Raw genomic sequence first — 18,875 nt, forward strand, 5'->3', positions numbered from 1 at the left:
TGTCCCCTGGCTGGGACTTTAAATACCATGTTGAATAAAAAGTGACGAGAGTAGGCATCCTTGTCTCGTTCCTGATTTCGGAAGAAAAGCTCTAAGCTCTTCACCGTTGAGTATGATATTAAGGGTTTGTTTCTTTTATTTCTGATTTTGAGTCTTTCTCTTTTTTTCTTATTTACTCTAGCTTAAGGTTTAAAATATATCTTTATCTTTATGCTGGGGGAGAGGGAGTAGGGAAGAAAACAGCCTCTCTGCTGGAACGCTACTCAGTGGCAACTTTTTGTTCCATAGGGTCGAGAAAGACTTTGAGGAAAGAAAAGTTGGAAAAATCCAGGCGTAGTCGCTTTGTGTGCTGTTAGGGATAGAGGGGGTGAAGAGTCACAGCCCCTTACACCCTCCATCTTGTTTCAGGTTATGTTATGGAACCCTGGGATGGAGAAGCCCTGGTTCCAATCCTGCTTCTCAGTTGATGGCCACCTGGCAATAAGGCAAGATAAGCAGGAGAGCGACACTCCCGGAGTGTTGGCAAAGACGGCCGCCTGCCGCTTGGGACCGTCCTGATCGCCTGGGCTTGGCTTCAACCTGGTCTGTGGACTAGTTTAACACAGGAGACCTGGTGCTGCTTGAGCTGAAGGTGTGTCAGTTTTGTTTATTGTTTCAGAAGTCCAGCTCTTAATTTCATGGATTTTTTTTTTTTTTTTTTTTTTTTTTTTTTGTCTGTGGTTCCTAGTTCATTTATTTCTGCTCTGGCCTTTATTTCCTTCCTTCTGCTCACTTCGATATCAAGGTTATCAAAGATATCATTGGTTCTTTTTCTAATTCCTTTAGGTGTAAAGTTAGATTGTTTGAGATCTTTCTTTTTAAAGATTTTTTTTTTTTTTTTTAATTTTATTTAGGACACCTGGGTGGCTCAGTGAGTTAAGTATCTGCCTTTGGTTCAGGTCATGATTCCAGGGCCCTGGGGTCGAGTCCTGCATTGTGTCCCTATTTAGCAGGGAGCCTGCTTCTCCCTCTGGCATTTATTTGAGGGAGAAAGAGAGAGAGAGAACGAGCAGGAGCAGGGGGAAGGGGCAGACAGAGGGAGAAGCAAACTCCCTGCTGAGGAGGCCCCCCCCCCAAATTCAGGGCTCGATTCCAAGACCCTGGGATCGTGACCTGAGCCAAAGGCAGATGCTTGACCAACTGAGTTACCCAGGAACCCCAAGATCTTTCTCTTTCCTTAACGTAAGTGTTTATTGCTATAAACTTCCCACTTAGAACTGCTTTTGCTATATCTCATGTTTTGGTGTGTTGGGTTTCTATTTTCACTTGTTTCAAGATACCTTTTTACTTTCCTTACGGTTTCATCCTTGGCCCTTTGGTTGTTCAGAAGTGGTTATGTAATTTACACATAATTGTGAATTTTCCAGCTTTCCTCCTATTATCAATTTCTGGTTTCATACAATTGTGGTTAGAAAAGATACTTGGTATGATTTCAGTTTTCTTAAATTTGCTAAGATTTGTTGTGTGACCTAACGTATGATCTATCCTGGAGAATGTTCGGTGTGTGCTTGGGAAGAATGTGTATTCTTCTGGTTGGATGGAATGTCCTATATTGCCTGTTAGGTCCATTTGGTCTAAAATATGGTTCAAGTCCAATGTTCCTTTATTGATTTTCTACCTAGATGATCTAGTTGGGTATTGAAGTTCCCTGCTATTATGGTATTGTTGCTTATTTCTCTCTTCAGAGCTGCTAGTATCTGCTTAATAAATTTAGATGCTCTGGGGCACCTGGGGTAAGTCTCTGCTTTTGGCTCGGGTTATGATCTCAGGGTCCTGGGATTGAGCCCCACATCGGGCTCTCTGCTCAGTGGGGAGCCTGCTTCCCCCTCTCTCTCTGCCTGCCTCTCTGCCTACTTGTGATCTCTCTCTCTGTCAAGTAAATAAATAAAATCTTTGAAAAAAACTTAGATGCTCTGATGTTGGGTGCATATGTATTTACAATTGTTAAATATTCCTGATAAAATTGACACTTTTATCATTATATGTTGGTCTTCTTTGTCTCTTATGACAGTTTTTTTTTTTTTTTTTTTTAAGATTTTTTTTATCTGGGGCACCTGGGTGGCTCAGTGGGTTAAGCTCTGACTTCAGCTCAGGTCATGATCTCTGGGTCCTGGGATCGAGCCCCTAATCGTGCTCTCTGCTGAGCAGGGAGCCTGCTTCCCCCTCTCTCTCTGCCTGCCTCTTTGCCTACTTGTGATCTCTCTCTCTTTGTCAAATAAATAAATAAATAATCTTAAAAAAAGATTTTATTTATCAGAGAGAGAGAGTAAGAGAACACAAGCAGCAGGAGAGGCAGGCAGAGTGGAGAAGCAGGCTCTCTGCTGACCAAGGAGCCCAAGGTGGGACTCGATCTCAGGATCCTGGGATCATGACTTGAGCTAAAGTCAGACACTTAGCTGGCTAAGCCTCCCAGGTTCTCCTCTAGTTGTACCTTTTTAAAAAAAAAAATTCATTCAGCCACCGAATGCCTTTTGATTAGAGAATTTAACTTACTTACATTTGAAGTAATTATGAGTAAGTCAAGACTTATTGATGCCATCTTATTGTTTTTTTTTAAAGTTATTTTAGAGAGAAAGACCATGTGTGTGTGCAAGTGAGGGGAGGGGCAGAGAGAGAGCATTTCAGACAGACTCCTGGCTGAGCGTGGAGCCTGTTGCAGGGCTCCATCTCAGGACCCGTGAGACCATGACCTGTACCGAAACCAAGAGTCAGACACTTAACCAACTGAGCCACCCAGTCGCCCCTTATTAGTTGTTTTGTCTGTTTTGTAGTTCTTTGTTCCTTTCCTTTCTTCCTCTTTTACTGTCTTCCTATGTGAACTGATGATTTTCCACAGTGGTATGCTTTGATCCCTTTCTCTCTCTCATTCATGTAACTACTGTAGAATTTTGCTTTGTGGGCCCCATGAGGGTTACATAAAACTTCTTAATGATGTAAGAGTCTGTTTTAAACTGATAACAACTGAGGGTGCCTGGGTGGCTCAGTCGTTAAGTGTCTGCCTTTGGCTCAGATCATATGATCCCAGGTCCTGGGATCAAGCCCCACATCGGGCTCCCTTCTCTGGGGCAAGACTGCTTCTCCCTCTCCCACTTCCCCTGCTTGTGTTCCCTCTCTGTTTGTCTCTCTCTCTGTCAAATAAATAAAATCTTAAAAAAAAACTGATAACAACTTAATTTTGATCACACATGAAAATCTATCCTTTTATTCCCCTCCATTTTTTTAAAATTGAAGAATAATTGACATCCAATATTGTATTACCTGTTGGTGTACCATGTAGTGATTCGGTACTGATTTACATTCCAAAATGGCCACCACAACGAGTCTAGTCACTCTATCACCAAAGTTGTTATAATGTTACTGAGTGTATTCCTATGCTGTACATTATATCCCCATGTCTTATCTATTTTATAACTGGAAGATTGTATCTCTCAGTCCCCCTCACCTATTTCGTCTGTCCTCACAACCCCCTTTCCTCTGGTAACACTTCAGTTTCTTTTCTATATCTATAAGTGTTTTTCTGTTTGTTTGTTTTCAAGATTTTTAAAATTTATTTGACAGAGATCACAAGCAGGCAGAGAGGCAGGCAGAGAGAGAGAGGAGGAAGCAGGCTCCCTGCTGAGCAGAGTGCCCAACATGGAGCTTGATCCCAGGACCCTGAGATCATGACCTGAGCTGAAGGCAGAGGCTTAACCCACTGAGCCACCCAGGCGCCCCTGGTGGTACTTTTCTAACCAATCTTTTGAATGCAAGCAATTTTGAACGGGTGAAGTGTGGCTCCAGGGTCCATGCTCTTAACCATGACATCATACTGTCTCTCCAGCTTCCTTCTTGGACACCGTATACCTCGATGCAGGAAACGGATGGGGGCGTGAGATTAGAGATTTCAGTGGTTCCACATAGAAACTTTCCACCCCTTGCCTCCTTCTGGTTTTGCAGCTTTATTTACTCTTACCTACTGCTCTGTCCAGTGCCTCAGAAGCCCAAACCTCTTTGGAATTCTGTAGGAAAAACTGGCTTTTCCCTTACTTAGTAGATGTGGCTTTCTCTGCCTGGAGTTAGCATATCTTTCTCTGCTTTCTGTTCTCTGAAAACATGTTATTTTTAATTAAAAAAAATTTTTTTTTGAGAGAGATAGAAAACGTGTGGGGGTGGAGAGGGGCAGAGGGAGAGAGAGAATCTAAGCAGGCTCCATGCCCCACACGGAGCCTGACACGGGGCTCGATCTCACGACCTGAAGGTCATGACCTGAGCCAAAATTAAAAGTCAGACACCTGATTCTCTGAAAACAGGCTGTGTTCAACCGCCTGGTGATATGCCCTGTACTGTGCCTTTTGTCCACGTGGGCTTATACTTTTAAATTCTTTTACTATCTTTTTCATGGGATTTTTGAGAAGAGAAAGAGAACCAGAAATGTATTTTTCACTGTTTTTTTTTTTTTTTTTTTCCCACTTCATGGCATTTACTGAGAGGTGCAGGGTTTTGTGAGCACTCCGTGCCCCGCACCGGGTCGTGCAGTGTCTCCCTGGACTTTAATGACCCGCCTGCAGCCCCTTTTGCCTTCTTCCTCTGGGTCTCCTTTCAGGATCTCTCTTAGTCTGGGCCTTCCCCGGTAATCTCGGGCCTTGCTTTATTTTTTCCTGGGCACCTCGACCACAACGGGTTAGCTAGCCTTCTGATTTGTTCTTGTGCCTTCTGCGTCTCTCTTGAAAGACGGTAGTCTGGCCTTGCCCCTCCCGGCCTCGGTAAGGAAGACGCTCCTTAGGCTTTTCCAGTCTTTTCCTCTTGCCGCCTTCACCAAACGTCTTCCACTCTTCTACTTGGTCGCCTTTCCTTCTCGATCAGGAAGCTGGGTGTAGGCCGCTGTGTGTCGGCTTGTGTTGCCACCAAAGGAGACCCAGACGCAAGGACTTGGGGGCGGGCGGTTTATCTGGGAGGTGATCTCAGGGAGGAGCTCAGGGAAGTCGAACAGGAAGGTGAGAAAAGCCATCAGCGTGGGCAGCTGGGACTCGAGACCACGGGGCACCTTATCAGAGGGGGCGGAGTTCACCCCAGCGCTGACCCCCCAGATGTCAAGGAGGCTGGGGTCAGTGTTGTTTGAGGGTCGCCTGTGGGCGTAAACTCCTTCAGGCTCTCAGAGCGGGCCTGGGGCGGGGTCAGCAGCTCCTGGGGTGGGGACAGCCCGGCGCAGGTGAGGGAGGGTGCGGGTGCTTGCCGAGGGAAGAGGTCTCCGGGAGCCGGTGAGCCGCCTCAGCTTCGGGTGAATTTCGGTCAGCCTCCACGAAAGTGGGGCTTTTATGATCTCAGAGTCAAGGTCTCGTGAGAGTCAGAGATTGAGAACCTCAAGCCACCGAGGTTTGGATGTCAGACAGAACAGGATTTTGAAGGGCACCCGAGCTTGACTTTTAAAAAGATTTTATTTATTTTATGAGAGAGGGAGAGCGCACACGTGCACGCACAAGTGGGTGGAGGGGCAGGGGGAGAAGCAGACTCCTCGCTGAGCGCGGAGCTGGAGGTGGGACTCATCCCAGGACCCTGACACAATGGCCTGAGCTGAAGGCAGACGCTTTACCCACTGAACCACCCAGGCGCCCCTGCACTTGAGTTTTGACCCTGGCCCCAGATTAGGGAAGGTTCCCTAGGCTGGGAGAAGGCAGGGCACATGGGCAGCATTGACATGGCTCGTGGGGCAGCCATGCCCAGGGGGTTCTGTGGGGACACAGCGACAGTCGAGAGACTGATGGTGTCTTAGTGAGAGCAAAGTGCCCATCACTCATCATAGTCTCACCTGTGGAGGGGGCGCCGTCACTCCCTGCCCTCGCTGCGGCCAGGGTGAGTCTCTGTCCCTGACACTGGAAGACCCCTCCAGCTCCTCTCCCTCAGAGCCCAGCTCTCCTGAGGAAAGCCCAAGAGCTTTGAAATGTGTAGAATGGCGGAAGGGCGGGATACGCAGCCTGAGTCACCTGTGCGAGGGTGATGGGAAGAGTCTGTGCCCCGCAACCTGCTGGTGTCCCCTAGGCTCTGCTTGCGAGCACAGGGACAGTTTTCCATCTCAGAAGCAGCCCCCAGCCAGACCCTGGGGGTCAGAACGGCGGGCCATAGGCCAGGAGCCGGGGTCACTTGGGGCAAGGCGGCCTGTGCCACCCGTGCATCTTGGGGCACAGAAGTGCTCAGACACTCTGGCTCTCCCGGTTACTGTCACCCGCACCCCCACCTGTGGCATTCTGTGGGGGAAGAACATGGGCAGCATTCCAACCTAGCCGCAGCTGGAAGGCGCCCTGGAGGTCCCCGAGGTGACAGCCCTCTGCCCCCAAAGCCCAGCCCAAGGAGCAAGCACTGCTGTAAATTGCAAGGCTTTTATTGCTGGAATCCTCTAATCAGACCCCGGGACGGGGCAGGCCGCTGAGATTATTGAGTCGATCCAAGGGACATCCTTGGGGCTCCTGGCAGAGATGGCTCCGTTAACACAAAGGACTGGAGTATATTTTATTCTGCAGAGAGAAAGGCAGGAAACCTGGTAAGGCCTCAAGGGGCACCAGAGCCCTGGAGCCCTCCCAGAGGGCGCACTGGACACTCCCCGGGAGCAGCCTGCAGCTTTGTTTGGAGGACCGCTTCGATTGGGGCAGGCAAAGGTGAATTCCCCCCACCTCCTGCACCACAAGAGAACCCCAGGTGTGCCTAGAAGCTTCCTCCAGTGGAGCAGAGTGAAGCAGAGGCATCACTGTGGTGGGATGGGATGGAAAGTGGCTGCTGAGAAGGTCCTGGCAGGCTCAGGTGCACCTACGGGCCCCTGGGGGTCTCTGGCTCTGCTTCGTCCTTCTGCCCCCAGACCCTTGGGCTTGGAGCAGCAGCCTGTTCCTCCTCTTGGGAGAGTGGAGAGAGGATTCACTGTGATTTCCCACTTGGGGCCTCTCGGGCCTGGGAAGGGCCGGAGGGGGCTTTCGGAAGCTGCCTTCTCCCCTTCCTTCTCCCCGTTCCCTCCCCTCCTCTCCCCCTCCCTCTGCTCTCCTGGCATGTGAGGCATGGAATGGCACTCTGGGACCCCGGGAATGAGGACAAATGAAGGTTTTAGGGGGGGAAGGAATAGGGAACTTGAGGAGTTTAAATAAAGGAACCCATGTTGGGAGACAGGAAGGACCCCGTGCTAACAGTTTAAAGATCCAGGCTCACATGCTGGAGAGGCTGGAGTCAGGGAGACCAGCGCTGAGGGCCTGACACGGAGGCCAGGCAATGCCAAGGACACAGGAGGGCCTGCCAGCTCCCAGACTGGTGGCCGGGCAGCACTGAACAGCCAGCGCTGGCCGGAAAGCCCCGGGCTAGGCTGAGTCTTTCCCACACCATCCTCTCCACTTCCCCATCCATGAAGCTTTTCTCTTTCTGGATTCCCAGGGAAGGGCCATGGTGGAGAAGAAAAATGGGTGGCCCCCCACCCCACCCCACCCCCAGCTGGCGCCAGGGAGATGGACACATAGAGCTGGACCCACCAGCACATTCATAGCATTTGTCTTGTCATCTTCTGTGAATTTCCCGTCCACGCACTCCTTCAGGCTTCTGGCATTTTCCAAAATTATAGTTTCGTTTCGGTACTGGGCCACCTGCTGGACATACTCGTCAGGGGTGCCCGTGAGGAACAGGGTGACATCGTGCTCCACAGACGAGCAAATTTTACAATCTAGAACACAAAGATAAGCTTACACTCTGTTGAAAGACCTTCCCCGGGACACATTCCTCCTTTCCTCCCCCCGACAGGCTCAGAACTGCCCTGGGAAGGTATCAGAACCCCTGGAGAACCTGGGGCCCTGGGTGCCCACCTCCGCCAGAGATCAGGAGCAAGGCAGCTCGGAGAAGCAGGAGAGCACCGGGCGGCTTCATGATGTGGGTGGCAGCTGCTCCCTGCCCCGCCTGGAGTCCTTTTATGCCCACGGAGGAGCAGGTCGGTCCTCTCCCAGGAGGCCCTACCAGGCCTCTCCTCGCTGCAGCCTGGACTTGCCTGGGGGCCACGGAGGGATGAGGTGTATGTGCAGGCGACTTTCTAAGTCCCTGAGTCAACAAAGGACACAAACTTGACCTCCCTTCCCCATCCGAGGACTCTGTCCAAGTGTCAGCTGACACCAGAGGTTTCAGAACTGCAATTTCCTAGGTTGACTGGGAAAAGGGGCAAAAGTCTCCCAAATCAGGCTTCCCGAATGATGGCCGATGTCAGCCTCTCATTACCTGTGACCTTAGAGACAGTTTGGGCAGAGCTGAGGGATTCTTCAGGAAGCCCAGTGCTTAGCTAATGGTCTCACAGTGAGGAAGCCCCTGCCTGCAGCATCGTCTCTGTCCTTGACCTGCTCAGTGGCCTCCCTTGAGCCAGTCCTTGGGGTCTGTATCTGGAGCCCCGAATCCTCCCCTCCATGCTGACCAAGCCCTGTCACCTGGTTTCTCTGGCAGTGCCTCAGTCTGCCTCAGAAACAGCATTTCCCCCACCAGCCTTTTCTCTTGAGCTTCTCTACACGGTCCACGCCGCTCTGTCTCCAGAGGTGCACGCGAGGAAAAGCCAGGCCGCTTCTCTGGCCTACAGTCCCCGTGTGCCTTGTAGGCCCGGGCCTTTCCCTGCCCTTCTGTCCCCGCTCCCTGGTCGCCCTGCCGCTTCTGGACCGGGCCTGTGGCCGGCTGCTTTGTGTTCCAGATTGTACCCCTGCAGCAGGGCCTTGGCTCGAGCTGCCCCCGCTGCCTGCAAGGCTCTTCCTCCAAGAACATGATACGTGGCCTGATGGCTCAGGTCTCTTCAAATGTCACCATATCAGAGAGACTTTGCTACGGGCTTGACCCCTTGGAGCCTGGCCCCCGCCCCGCTGCCCTCCCCGACTTCATCTCCCTCCCTGGCTCTCCCTGGCACTCATCGATTGTCTTTCCCTTCCTCTCAGATGTATAATGAACTCCGGGAAAGGGGGGGGCTTGGCTGTGTGTGGTGCTGCGTCCCCCGGACGGGGACACATAGTGGGTGTTTCACGAATGTTCGCTAGAGGAACACAAGGAACCCCCTATTTCTGCGGAGCTAACCACCAGGAATGGTTTTGCTTGGGCTCGTTTGCTGGCAGTGCCTGCGTGGCCTTTCTTTACTCTGAGTCATCGGGTCAGAAGAGGGTTACTGGAGCCCAGAGCTGAAGGGAGGGCACGCGTTTTTTGACCCTAGTCAGAGCCTTATGCCAAACAGGATTCACATCCGGTAACTGCTCTTGGCAAAGAGGGTGTTGAGTCCCGAGCTCCCCCATCAGGTGGCTGCCGTGGAACCGCTCCAGTCCTGATGCCCAAAGGCCATGCCTGTGAGGGCATCTCACGAGAGGCTCAGGCCATTGCAGATGTCCCTCAGGTTCCTGGGCACCTGTTGGCCTGGGAAGGTGAGCACCATAGGCCCCCGAGCGGACACGCTTGCGGGACCGAATTCCAGTGTGGTGGGGACACCCGGGCAGGGTCTGCTGTCTTTCACTAGGTGCTTCCTTCAAGTTCTCCCCAGCTCTGGGAGACGATGAAGCCAGAGTTTGGGGTGCTGGAGTAACACAGGATGCTGATGTCCTCCCAACCCCACCGGGTGCCACAAAACCATCTGAGATCTCTCCAGAGGCGGGGACATTTGCTGAGGTTGGGGGAACTTTCTGGACAAGGTCTTGCAGTATATGCAATCCCTTACTAATGCAAGTGTTGTTTTTTTTAAATTCATTTTTATCCAGAGTAATTCTAGACTTACAGAAAAGCTGCAAAGATTTGTCAAAACCAAGAAGCTGACATTGGTGTACCACTACTGACTAAACTCCAAACTTCATTTGGATTCCACCAATTTGTCCATTAATGTCCTGTGTTCTAGAATCCAACCCACATCCTAAACACAGCATTGATTGTCACGTCTCCCCACTCTCTCCTGATCTGTGACAATTTCTTAGTCTTCCCTTGTTTGTCTTGGCCGTGATGGTCTTGAAGACGGGCCAGGGGTTAGAGAATGTCCACCAAACTGACTTGGCTGCTGCGTTTCTTCTAATTTGGATTGGGGTTCAGACCTTGGGTTTTGAAGGAGACACCAAAGAGGGGAAGTGCCATATGTCACATCACATGTGGCATGTGTGACATCAGTATGTCTCACCACTGGTTGTATTGGCCTTGATCGTTTGATTCATGTTGGGTTTGCTAGGTTTCTGCATGGTTTCCTCCTTTCCCTACTCTCTAGAAGTGAGTTACTAAGTCTAGCCTACTCACAAGGAGGACAGGGCAATGAGCTCTGGTTCCTGAAGAGAGAGTATCTATGTGTATTATTTGGACTGCTTCTGTGAGGAATATCTGTGTCTTCTCCATTTACTTATTTATTAAATCATTTATTTATATCAGTATGGATGCACAGATACAATTTTATACTTTGGGTTATCATCTAATACTATGTCATTTCTGTGATTGCTTAAATTGTTCCAGATTTGGCCCCTGGGAGCTTTCCTTCTAGAATTTTCATGGACTGTCTCGCCTTGTTTGTGCCAATAAACCACGTTGCTAGAGTAGAAGATTGAGTTTAACTCTTGAGGGAGTTTAAGCCGATGGTGCGCCCCCTCTGGTTGACCTCGCCCTCTGGTCTGTAGAGCTCCAGCCCGCGGTGGGTACAGGCGGCAAGCTGCACAACTCCACAACTACTCACCGATGTTTCTGGATGGGCTGTTAAGCCCAAGCTCCTCTTGGGACCAGGTTCACCTATGAAGGGGATGAGACAGGGCCAAGGCTGGACCCACTGGGAGTCCAGAAGGTGCCCAGGAATTTGCTCCTTTAAGGGCAAGAAGGGAACAGGAAACATGATCCTCCGTTGGGAGTGTTATCAGCCCTTGAGGAGCCCTGCAACGGTCAGGAGTCCTGAGACTTCCCTGGTGGGGCGTACTTCAGGGCCCAAGAATGGTGCCCATGCATCCCTGGGGCTCGGTCCAGAGCCTGCAGCACTGAAGGTGGTCAAGAGGGTCTAGTTGGGCTCAGCACCCCATACGTATCTGCAGGACTTCAACGTAGGCACAGGAAAGGCTGGCTGATCTTTTGTCAACCTGTAGTGGCGTAGACTTGTCCTTGACACCTCATATGATTGGGAATGTACTGCACTCGAAGCCAGGATAGGTTGGGGGAACGAGTTGCAGGCCACAGGGGTCAATGTTGGGGCTGGGACAACAGAGCAGTTGGCTCGGGATGGAGTCACTTGGAAATGCCAGCTCTAGTTGGTCTTTGGCAAAGGGAAAAAACCACATCCTCTCCAGGAGGCTTTCAGCCCAAGGGCTGAGGGAGCCACACGTGCCAGGTCCTGCCCATAGGCCCTTGGAGCACCTAGGAGGGGTCTGGGCGAGGCTCAGGGAGCTAGTAGTTTATAAAGCCGCAGAAACGCTGCCCTGAGCAGAACATTCTGGTGGCTGACACTATGAAGGGGACACTGCTTGTGCTGGCCTTGCTGGTGACCCAGGAGCTGGGGATAGAGATGGGTGAGAGTAGGAAAGAGGGACAGATAGCTTTCCTGATCCTTGTCCCGCTCTATCTCACTCCTTCACCCCCCATGGTGATCTCCAAGTAGCTTCTAGGGACAAAGTTAGGGGGCAGCTGGGAGGTCATTGCCCAGGAGTCCTGCAGAAGCCCCCCTGAAGTTTCCAGTCACAGAGTGGAGGGAGAGATTTGGAGATGGAGGGGTCCTTAGTTGTGCACAAAGTAGGGGATAGTTCGTTGGGGGTAGTGGGGCTTACGGAAGTCAGAAGCAGGCAGGCTGGTACGCTGTTCCCTTCTGCTGAGAGTGTCTTGGTTTCTCCATCTGGGATGTAAGCAGTCCTGGGAGTGGGGAAACAGGAGCTTCCTGCCCTGGTGATTCTTTCATTGAGGTGTTTTCTGTTTGTGTCTTCAGTGAAATCTTGCCCCATTTTCTATTTTGCCTTTGGTGCCCTGGCCATTGGAGAGAGGTTTCCGCTGGACCTCAGCCTTGATCTAGTCGGTGCTACTGAACCAGAAAAAGAAGCCTTAGAAAAAATCCAGGATTGCTACAATGAGAAGGAACTCGAGGCCAAGGGCTTGGATCTGATTGTCATGGTAATTTACCGGCCCTTCCCCCCCCCCCCCATGACACGCAGGCAGCGTATTGTAACATCACACAGACAGACAGACAGACAGACGGCGCAGTCAGGGGCCACAGAATGGACAAGAGCTATGATGCTTGAAACTCTGCTCGGTCCTACGGCACACAGAACACGCAGCCGCCTGCCACCTGCACACCAGCTTCTTCTACCACATGTGTCCCTTTCACGCCAATTTACACGCAGCTGGAAAATCAGGCACTGATATCCGTGCAACACAGAAAGTGTGTTGACATGTGATTTTTTTCCCCCTACTTTACAGGAGCCAGCACTGCAGGAGTAGGATTTGATTTGATTTTTTTGAAGATTTTATTTATTTATTTGACAGAGACAGCCAGAGAGGGAACACAAGCAGGGCGAGTGGGAGAGGGAGAAGCAGGCTTCCTGCTGAGCAGAGAGCCTGTTGTAGGGCTCGAACCCAGGACCCTGGGATCATGACCTGAGCCCAAGGCAGATGCTTAAGGTCTGAGCCACCCCAGGCAGGAAGGCAAAGGTCCTTCCTTCAGCTCCCGCAGCTGTGGGAGCGCGCTCAGCTCTGTTCCCAGAATGTTGAAACCCAACCACCTGCCCTTAGACTCTCTTCTCAGGAAGGGGCCCCCTCGCCTTGGGAGGCTTCTGGTTTTCGGCCTGTTTCACGGCTCTCCTCGATGGCTGTACTTTGGCTCCGTATCCCGCTTCCATCTGCATCATCTCGGGGCCTGAAGTGGGGAGGGGCCCTCGTTGTTTCGTGCGTGGGCCCCTGAGGCAGCCGCTCCCCAGAGCTGGTCAGCGCAGCCCTGAGGAGCGGTCTTTCCCGGTCATTGTTCTGGTTGCACCGTTAGGTAGATTTGGATCAGTCTGTGTCTTACTCGGTCTTTCCCGAAGTGTCGATTCTGCCAAAGGCGAGCTTTGTGAAGAAGCAGAATGTGTTGGGTTCACAGAAGTGCACAGGGCCCAGGAGACCACTCACCAAGTCGGCATCCACACCCCCATCCCCCAGCCCCCCACACCTGCCAGATGCCAGGCAGAGGCAGGAGGCCTTGACCCAGCCTCGGCCCCCTTGCTCTTCGCTCAGGCCCAGCCTCCATCACAACCTCCTGAAACTCTGGTCTTCCCCACTGGGGGTTCAGACTCCCTCCTGATATCTGTGTATGGGAGACCAGGGAGTCCTCTTTATCCCATTCTGACAGATAGCAGCTTCCTCTCCAGCCATCCGTCTGGGGGCCGGAGCTCAGTCACCGAGGATGGGCCTTGGGGTGATCCTGGGGGGACGGATCACTCTGCCTGGTGCTCAGGTCTTCTGTCCCCCCTCATCTTACTCTCTCCCAGACTACCATCACCACCAGCAACCAGTGCCTCTTGGAAGCCATGGTCCCACTGAAGAATGCCGTGGCCTCTTTGTGGAGATGAATCTTTGTCCCAGATGCCCAGTCTGGGCTCTGTCCCCTGCTCTGTTCTTCACACGTGAAGCTGGAATCCCGACACCGGTCCTCACCTCCATCAGTCTCTCTCAGGCTCGCTGTAATAAAGTAACTGCAGCTTAGCTCAGCGTGCCCCGTGTCTGTGTGCTCTGCAGAGAGCATGAGAGGCCTGGCAGGGGGTCCCGGGACACAGCTGAGGTGGGTGACACACGTGGTCATCGAGAGCATGGGGACTGGAGTTGGGCTGAATCAGGAGTGGGTGTGAGCGGATTCGTCTTTCTCAGGCGAGTCTCTCATCTGTAAAGGGGATTCTGTGTTCGGACTAAATGACACGTATGTAACCCCAGGATTCACCACTCTGGATGGGTCAGAATGTTGCCCATGTAGCCTGTGGCTGAGTCTGGTGCTGGCCCAGTTGCAGAGTGTTTAGCTCCTTAAATGTCACCCTGGTCACTAGAGGGTGGACTCTAGCGTCATAACCTGAGGAGGTTTATTGCAAGCCTCTCTGTCTCCAAGGGGCAGCCACCCTTTTATGTTTCTTAGGTGGATGTCTTCTGAGGAGCCCGGCCTTTTTATTTTATTTTTTTTTCAAAGATTTTATTTATTTATTTGAGAGAGAGAGAGATGCAAGTAGGCAGAGAGGCAGTCAGGGGCAGGGGGGTAAGCAGGCTCCCTGCTGAGCAGAGAGCCCGATGTGGGGCTCGATCCCAGGACCCCGAGATCATGACCTGAGCTGAAGGCAGAGGCTTAACTCACTGAGCCACCCAGGCACCCTGAGGCTGGCTTTTCTGCTGAAACACCCAGTTCCACTGCTGTTCCTGGGTTCTGCCAGTGGAATGAGGCCCCCACAAGCAGTCCTGCTCAGGAGGAAGGGAGAAAGGGAGTGGATGGAGGAAACTAACCCAGAGGGAATGCTGCTGTTGCAGCGAGCTCAGGCTCCTAAATCTTACTTGCAGGATGTGTCACCCGGGGCAAGTGTCATGAACACTCTGAGCCCATTTCCAAAGGCATCTAACCAGCAATTGTATTTAGGAAGCTACAAGGCAGGGAGTAGGTTTTACCTTTATTTCCTGGAGACTAGAGCAGTGCTGGGCTCCAGCAAGGAGCATTTTTTTTTTTCCCACAAAAAAAGTAGCGTAGCAGGTGACCTCTCTCTACCTTCCTCGGCCATGCAAGCACAATAAGGTCACACTGAGGGTGTTGAACTTGGGACATGCTAAGAGGCCAGGGGTTTGAGTTCTGGCTCATTTCTGGCCTAATGGTTGAACTTAAGCATTTTAATTTACTTGTTGGCTCGTTTTACACCTGGGTTTTATGCCTACCAAGTCCACTAGACTCACTATTAAGTGTTCAGGTGATAGTAAAGATCTAAAATTTTATTGGTAAGTACAAAATAAAATTTGAATTGATAGAGGGCTAAATCATATATTTATATGGGATAAATCAACACTGTAGAAATGAAACTGGGGGGGATTATGTTGAATGAAATAAGTTGAGCAGAGAAAGACCATTATCATATGGTTTTACTCATATGTGGGACATAAGGAATAGAGCGGAGGACCGTAGGGAAAAACCGAATGGGAGGAAATCAGAGAGGGAGGCAAACCATGAGAGACTCTGGACTCCAGGAACCAAACTGAGGGTTACAGAAGGGAGGGGGTGGGGGGAAGAAGTAACTGGATGATGGGTATTAAGGAGGGCACGTGTGCTGATGATGAGCACTGGGTGTTATATGCAACTAATGAATCGTTGAACACTACATCCAAAACTAATGATGGGGGCACTAGGTGGCTCAGTCCATTAAGCCTCTGCCTTTGGCTTGAGTCGTGGTCTGGGGGGGTGGGGAGCCCCGGGGCAGGCTCCCTGCTGAGCAGGGATTCTGCTTCTTCCTCTCCCTCGGCCTGCCACCCCCCCTGCTTGTGCTCACACTCTCGCTCTGTCAAATAGATAAAATTTTAAAACAAAACAAAACAAAAAACTACTGATGTAATTGATGTAGATGATGATGATGTACTACATGTTGGCTAATTGAACAGAATAATAATAATAATAATAATAGAATGTCAACTAGTCCCAAATCCATCTAAATTAATCTGTATTCTAATGAAGATTGATTTAAAGTTTATCCAAAAGAATACATTCTTGAATTAAAATCAAGCAAGGAAATTTAGAAAAATAAGAACTATGAGCAGGACCTTTCTCACTAGGTCTTATAACGTAGGTATATATTTATGACAAATGCAGAAATAAATTTATGCATAATGCAGAAATACATAGTCTAGTTTTTAGTAGAGAAATAGATGGTCATTTGATAGAAAACACATAGATAGACTCAAAGAGGGGTGGGTGGCTCAGTCAGTTAAGTGTCTGCCTTTGGCTCAGGTCATGATCCTGGAGTTCCAGGATTGAACTCTGCATCGGGCTTCCCACTCAGCAGCCAGACTGCTTCTCCCTCTGACCCTCCCCCCTCTTATGCTTTCTCTCTCTCTCAAATAAAATCTTTTTTAAAAAAATAAATAGGGGTGCCTGGGTGGCTCAGTGGTTAAAGCCTCTGCCTTCGGCTCAGGTCATGGTCCCAGGGTCCTGGGATCGAGCCCCGCATCGGGCTCTCTGCTCAGCGGGGAGCCTGCTTCCTCCTCTCTCTCTCTGCCTGCTGCTCTGCCTACTTGTGATTTCTGTCAAATAAATAAATAAAATATTAAAATAAATAAATAAATAAATAGACTCAGGGGCACCTGGGTGGCTCAGTGGGTTAAAGCCTCTGCTTTCAGCTCAGGTCATGATCCTGGGGTCCTGGGATCGAGCCCCACATCGGGCTCTCTGCTCATCAGGGAGCCTGCTTCCCTTCCTCTCTCTCTGCCTGTCTCTCTGCCTAATTGTGACCCTTGTTTGTCAAATAAATAAATAAATAAATAAAATCTTAAAAAAAAATAGACTCAAAGATAGTTTAAGGTATAGTGACAGCTTATTGAATCATGGAGAAAGAATGGATTTTTTTTTAAGTGGCATTGAACAAAATGACCAAATATTTAAGAAATGAAGATGGGCCTGCCAAGCCTTTCTCTGTGGATTAATGTGGACTAATGATTCAATTGCTGTAGTTTCAAAAGTTAATTATCTGTTTGTCATGACTGATCTCTCTCTCTCTCCCCCTCCTTCCCTCCCACCCCTCTCTTTTGACTTTCATGATGTCATAGTCTGTTGGTTTTTCTCTACCTTAACTGAGGGATCTTTCTTAGCTTCTTTTCTGGTTATTTGTGTCTTATATTAGGGATCACTTTTTTTGTATCTCTTTTCTACATATACTTTCCTAGTGTATGAACTCGGGACATGCTAAATTTCTTTCTTAGTGATATCTACAACTTCCAAATTTAAATCTCCAAACTCCAAATTCTCAAGGCACAGAATTGGGTCTCACTAAATATTTGCTGAATTAATGGATATTGAAAAAACTGTAGGGACACCTGAGTGGCTCAGTTGGTTGAGCGTCTGCCTTCAGCTCAGGTCGTGATCCCAGGGTCCTGGGATAGATCTCTGCATCAGGCTCTCTTCTCAGCGGGAGGTCTGCTTCTCCCTCTCCCACTCTCCCTGCTTGTGTTCCCTCTCTTGCGGTGTCTCTCTCTCTGTCAAATAAATAAAATCTTAAAAAGAAAGAAACAAATAAAGGAAGAAAAGGAAGGAAGGGAGGGAGGAAGGAAAAACTCTAAGTTCCTCCTAAGGGACAAATATACACAGAATTTAAATAAATGAAAAGACTATTTTTTTTTAAAGATTTTATTTATTTATTTGAGAGAGAGACAGTGAGAGAGAGCATGAGCGAGGAGAAGGTCAGAGGGAGGAGCAGACTCCCCATGGAGCTGGGAGCCCGATGCGGGACTCGATCCCGGGACCCCGGGATCATGACCTGAGCCGAAGGCAGTCGTCCAACCAACTGAGCCACCCAGGCGTCCCTGAAAAGACTATTGAATGGGAATGTTCAACAGCATAAAAATGTCATTTCTCCCTAAAAACAGCAGTCAGTTTTATGCATATCTTTTTTTAACAAAGATTTTATTTATTCATTTGACACACAGAGAGAGATCACAAGTAGGCAGAGCAGCAGGCAGAAAGAGAGGGGGAAGCAGGCTCCCCGCAGAGTAGAGAGCCGGATGTGGGGCTCGATCCCAGGACCCTGAGATCATGACCTGAGCCGAAGGCAGAGGCTTAACCCATTGAGCCACCCAGGCACCCCAGTTTATTGTAATCTTAATGAAAATACCAAGAGGATTTTTTTAAGAAAAAAGTATTTTTAAAAATTTTTTTTTACTGAGGTATCATTGACATAAGATCTATAATGTTTTACCTACCTTATCAGAGAGGGAGGCAAACCAAAGAGCACTTTATTCTTATAAAATTGACCTTACATTTGCCATATAATCTGGAAACTTCTCTCCAAGTGTACACTCAAGGAAAATAAACTTTATGTTTAAATAAAAACCTGAAATGTTGGTAGTAGCTTTGTTCAGATTTCAGTTTATCAAAATTGGAAACAACCTAAGTGTCCTTCAAGTGGGGAATAGATAAAGTGTGTCACACTCATACATTGAATACTAGTCAGCAACAAAGGGCGCAGACTATTGGTGCGTGCAACGGTATGGAAGTATCTCGAGGGTATTATGTTGAATAAGAGAAACCGAGCTCAAAAACTACAGCTAAATGGCTTATTTAGATGTCATTTTTATTTGGAAAAATAAACAAGAATAGCTGAACAAAATTTTTAAAAAGTAGAGTAATTGGGGGGTAGCAAGCCCTTATGGAATACTAAAACATACACATCACAGACAGATAAATGGACTCTCAAAGGCAGGCCAGACATAATCATGGGTTTTATGATGAAGGTAACTTGCAAATAAATGAAGAAATCAGGATTATTTCATAAATGAAATGGTGTTGGATCAATTGATTGAATATTTGGAGAAACAGAACTGTTGGATCTCTTATAACTTTCTTTAAAATTAACTTTAGATAACTTAAAAACTTACATATTTAAAGAGTGAGACAGAAAAATCCCATCAAAGTCTTAGAAAAGGGGCACCTGGGTGGCTTAGTAGGTTAAGTGTCTCCCTTCGGCTCAGGTCACGATTCCAGGGTCCTGGGATTGAGTCCCATGTTGGTCTCCCTGCTCGTGGGGAGTCTGCTTCCCCTCTCCCTCTGCCCTTCCCCTTACTTATGCTTTTTCTCTCTCTCTCAGATAAATTCTAAAAGTCTTAGAAAAGTCTTAGGAAAATTATAGAAGAATATTTCTCTAACCTCAGAGTAAAGAAGACTTTCCCAAAGATATGTTATT

General features: G+C 49.3%; 2 protein-coding genes across 2 annotated transcripts; one reads left to right on the forward strand and one right to left on the reverse strand.

Moving 5' to 3' along the window:
- Nucleotides 1-6,497: 6,497 nt before the first annotated feature.
- On the reverse strand, nucleotides 6,498-7,908 carry LOC111161369 (major allergen I polypeptide chain 1-like). Its single transcript, XM_022524975.1, has 3 exons — nucleotides 7,848-7,908; nucleotides 7,521-7,708; nucleotides 6,498-6,527 (listed from the first exon to the last, which is right to left on the reverse strand). Exons 1-3 carry the CDS (start codon nucleotides 7,906-7,908, stop codon nucleotides 6,498-6,500), a joined length of 279 nt encoding a protein of 92 aa, XP_022380683.1.
- Nucleotides 7,909-11,435: 3,527 nt separating this feature from the next.
- LOC111161368 (major allergen I polypeptide chain 2-like) lies at nucleotides 11,436-13,538 on the forward strand. Its single transcript, XM_022524974.1, has 3 exons — nucleotides 11,436-11,513; nucleotides 11,924-12,105; nucleotides 13,458-13,538. The coding sequence occupies exons 1-3, from the start codon at nucleotides 11,453-11,455 to the stop codon at nucleotides 13,536-13,538; spliced, it is 324 nt and encodes a 107-aa protein (XP_022380682.1). The 5' UTR covers nucleotides 11,436-11,452.
- The last annotated feature ends 5,337 nt before the right edge of the window (nucleotides 13,539-18,875 follow it).

This window comes from Enhydra lutris, unplaced genomic scaffold (assembly GCF_002288905.1).
Source record: "Enhydra lutris kenyoni isolate GAN:26980312 unplaced genomic scaffold, ASM228890v2 scaffoldscaffold85, whole genome shotgun sequence".
Classification (NCBI taxonomy): Eukaryota; Metazoa; Chordata; class Mammalia; order Carnivora; family Mustelidae; genus Enhydra; species Enhydra lutris.

Excerpts from the sequence above, each read along its gene's own strand:
- LOC111161369 (XM_022524975.1), bottom strand. The coding sequence starts at position 7,908 with ATGAAGCCGCCCGGTGCTCTCCTGCTTCTCCGAGCTGCCTTGCTCCTG. Across the intron at positions 7,709-7,847 it reads GCTCCTGATCTCTGGCGGAG|ATTGTAAAATTTGCTCGTCT; the intron begins GTGGGCACCCAG and ends TTTGTGTTCTAG. Across the intron at positions 6,528-7,520 it reads CAAATGCTATGAATGTGCTG|AATAAAATATACTCCAGTCC; the intron begins GTGGGTCCAGCT and ends TTCTCTCTGCAG.
- LOC111161368 (XM_022524974.1), top strand. The coding sequence starts at position 11,453 with ATGAAGGGGACACTGCTTGTGCTGGCCTTGCTGGTGACCCAGGAGCTG. Across the intron at positions 11,514-11,923 it reads GGAGCTGGGGATAGAGATGG|TGAAATCTTGCCCCATTTTC; the intron begins GTGAGAGTAGGA and ends TTGTGTCTTCAG. Across the intron at positions 12,106-13,457 it reads GCTTGGATCTGATTGTCATG|ACTACCATCACCACCAGCAA; the intron begins GTAATTTACCGG and ends ACTCTCTCCCAG.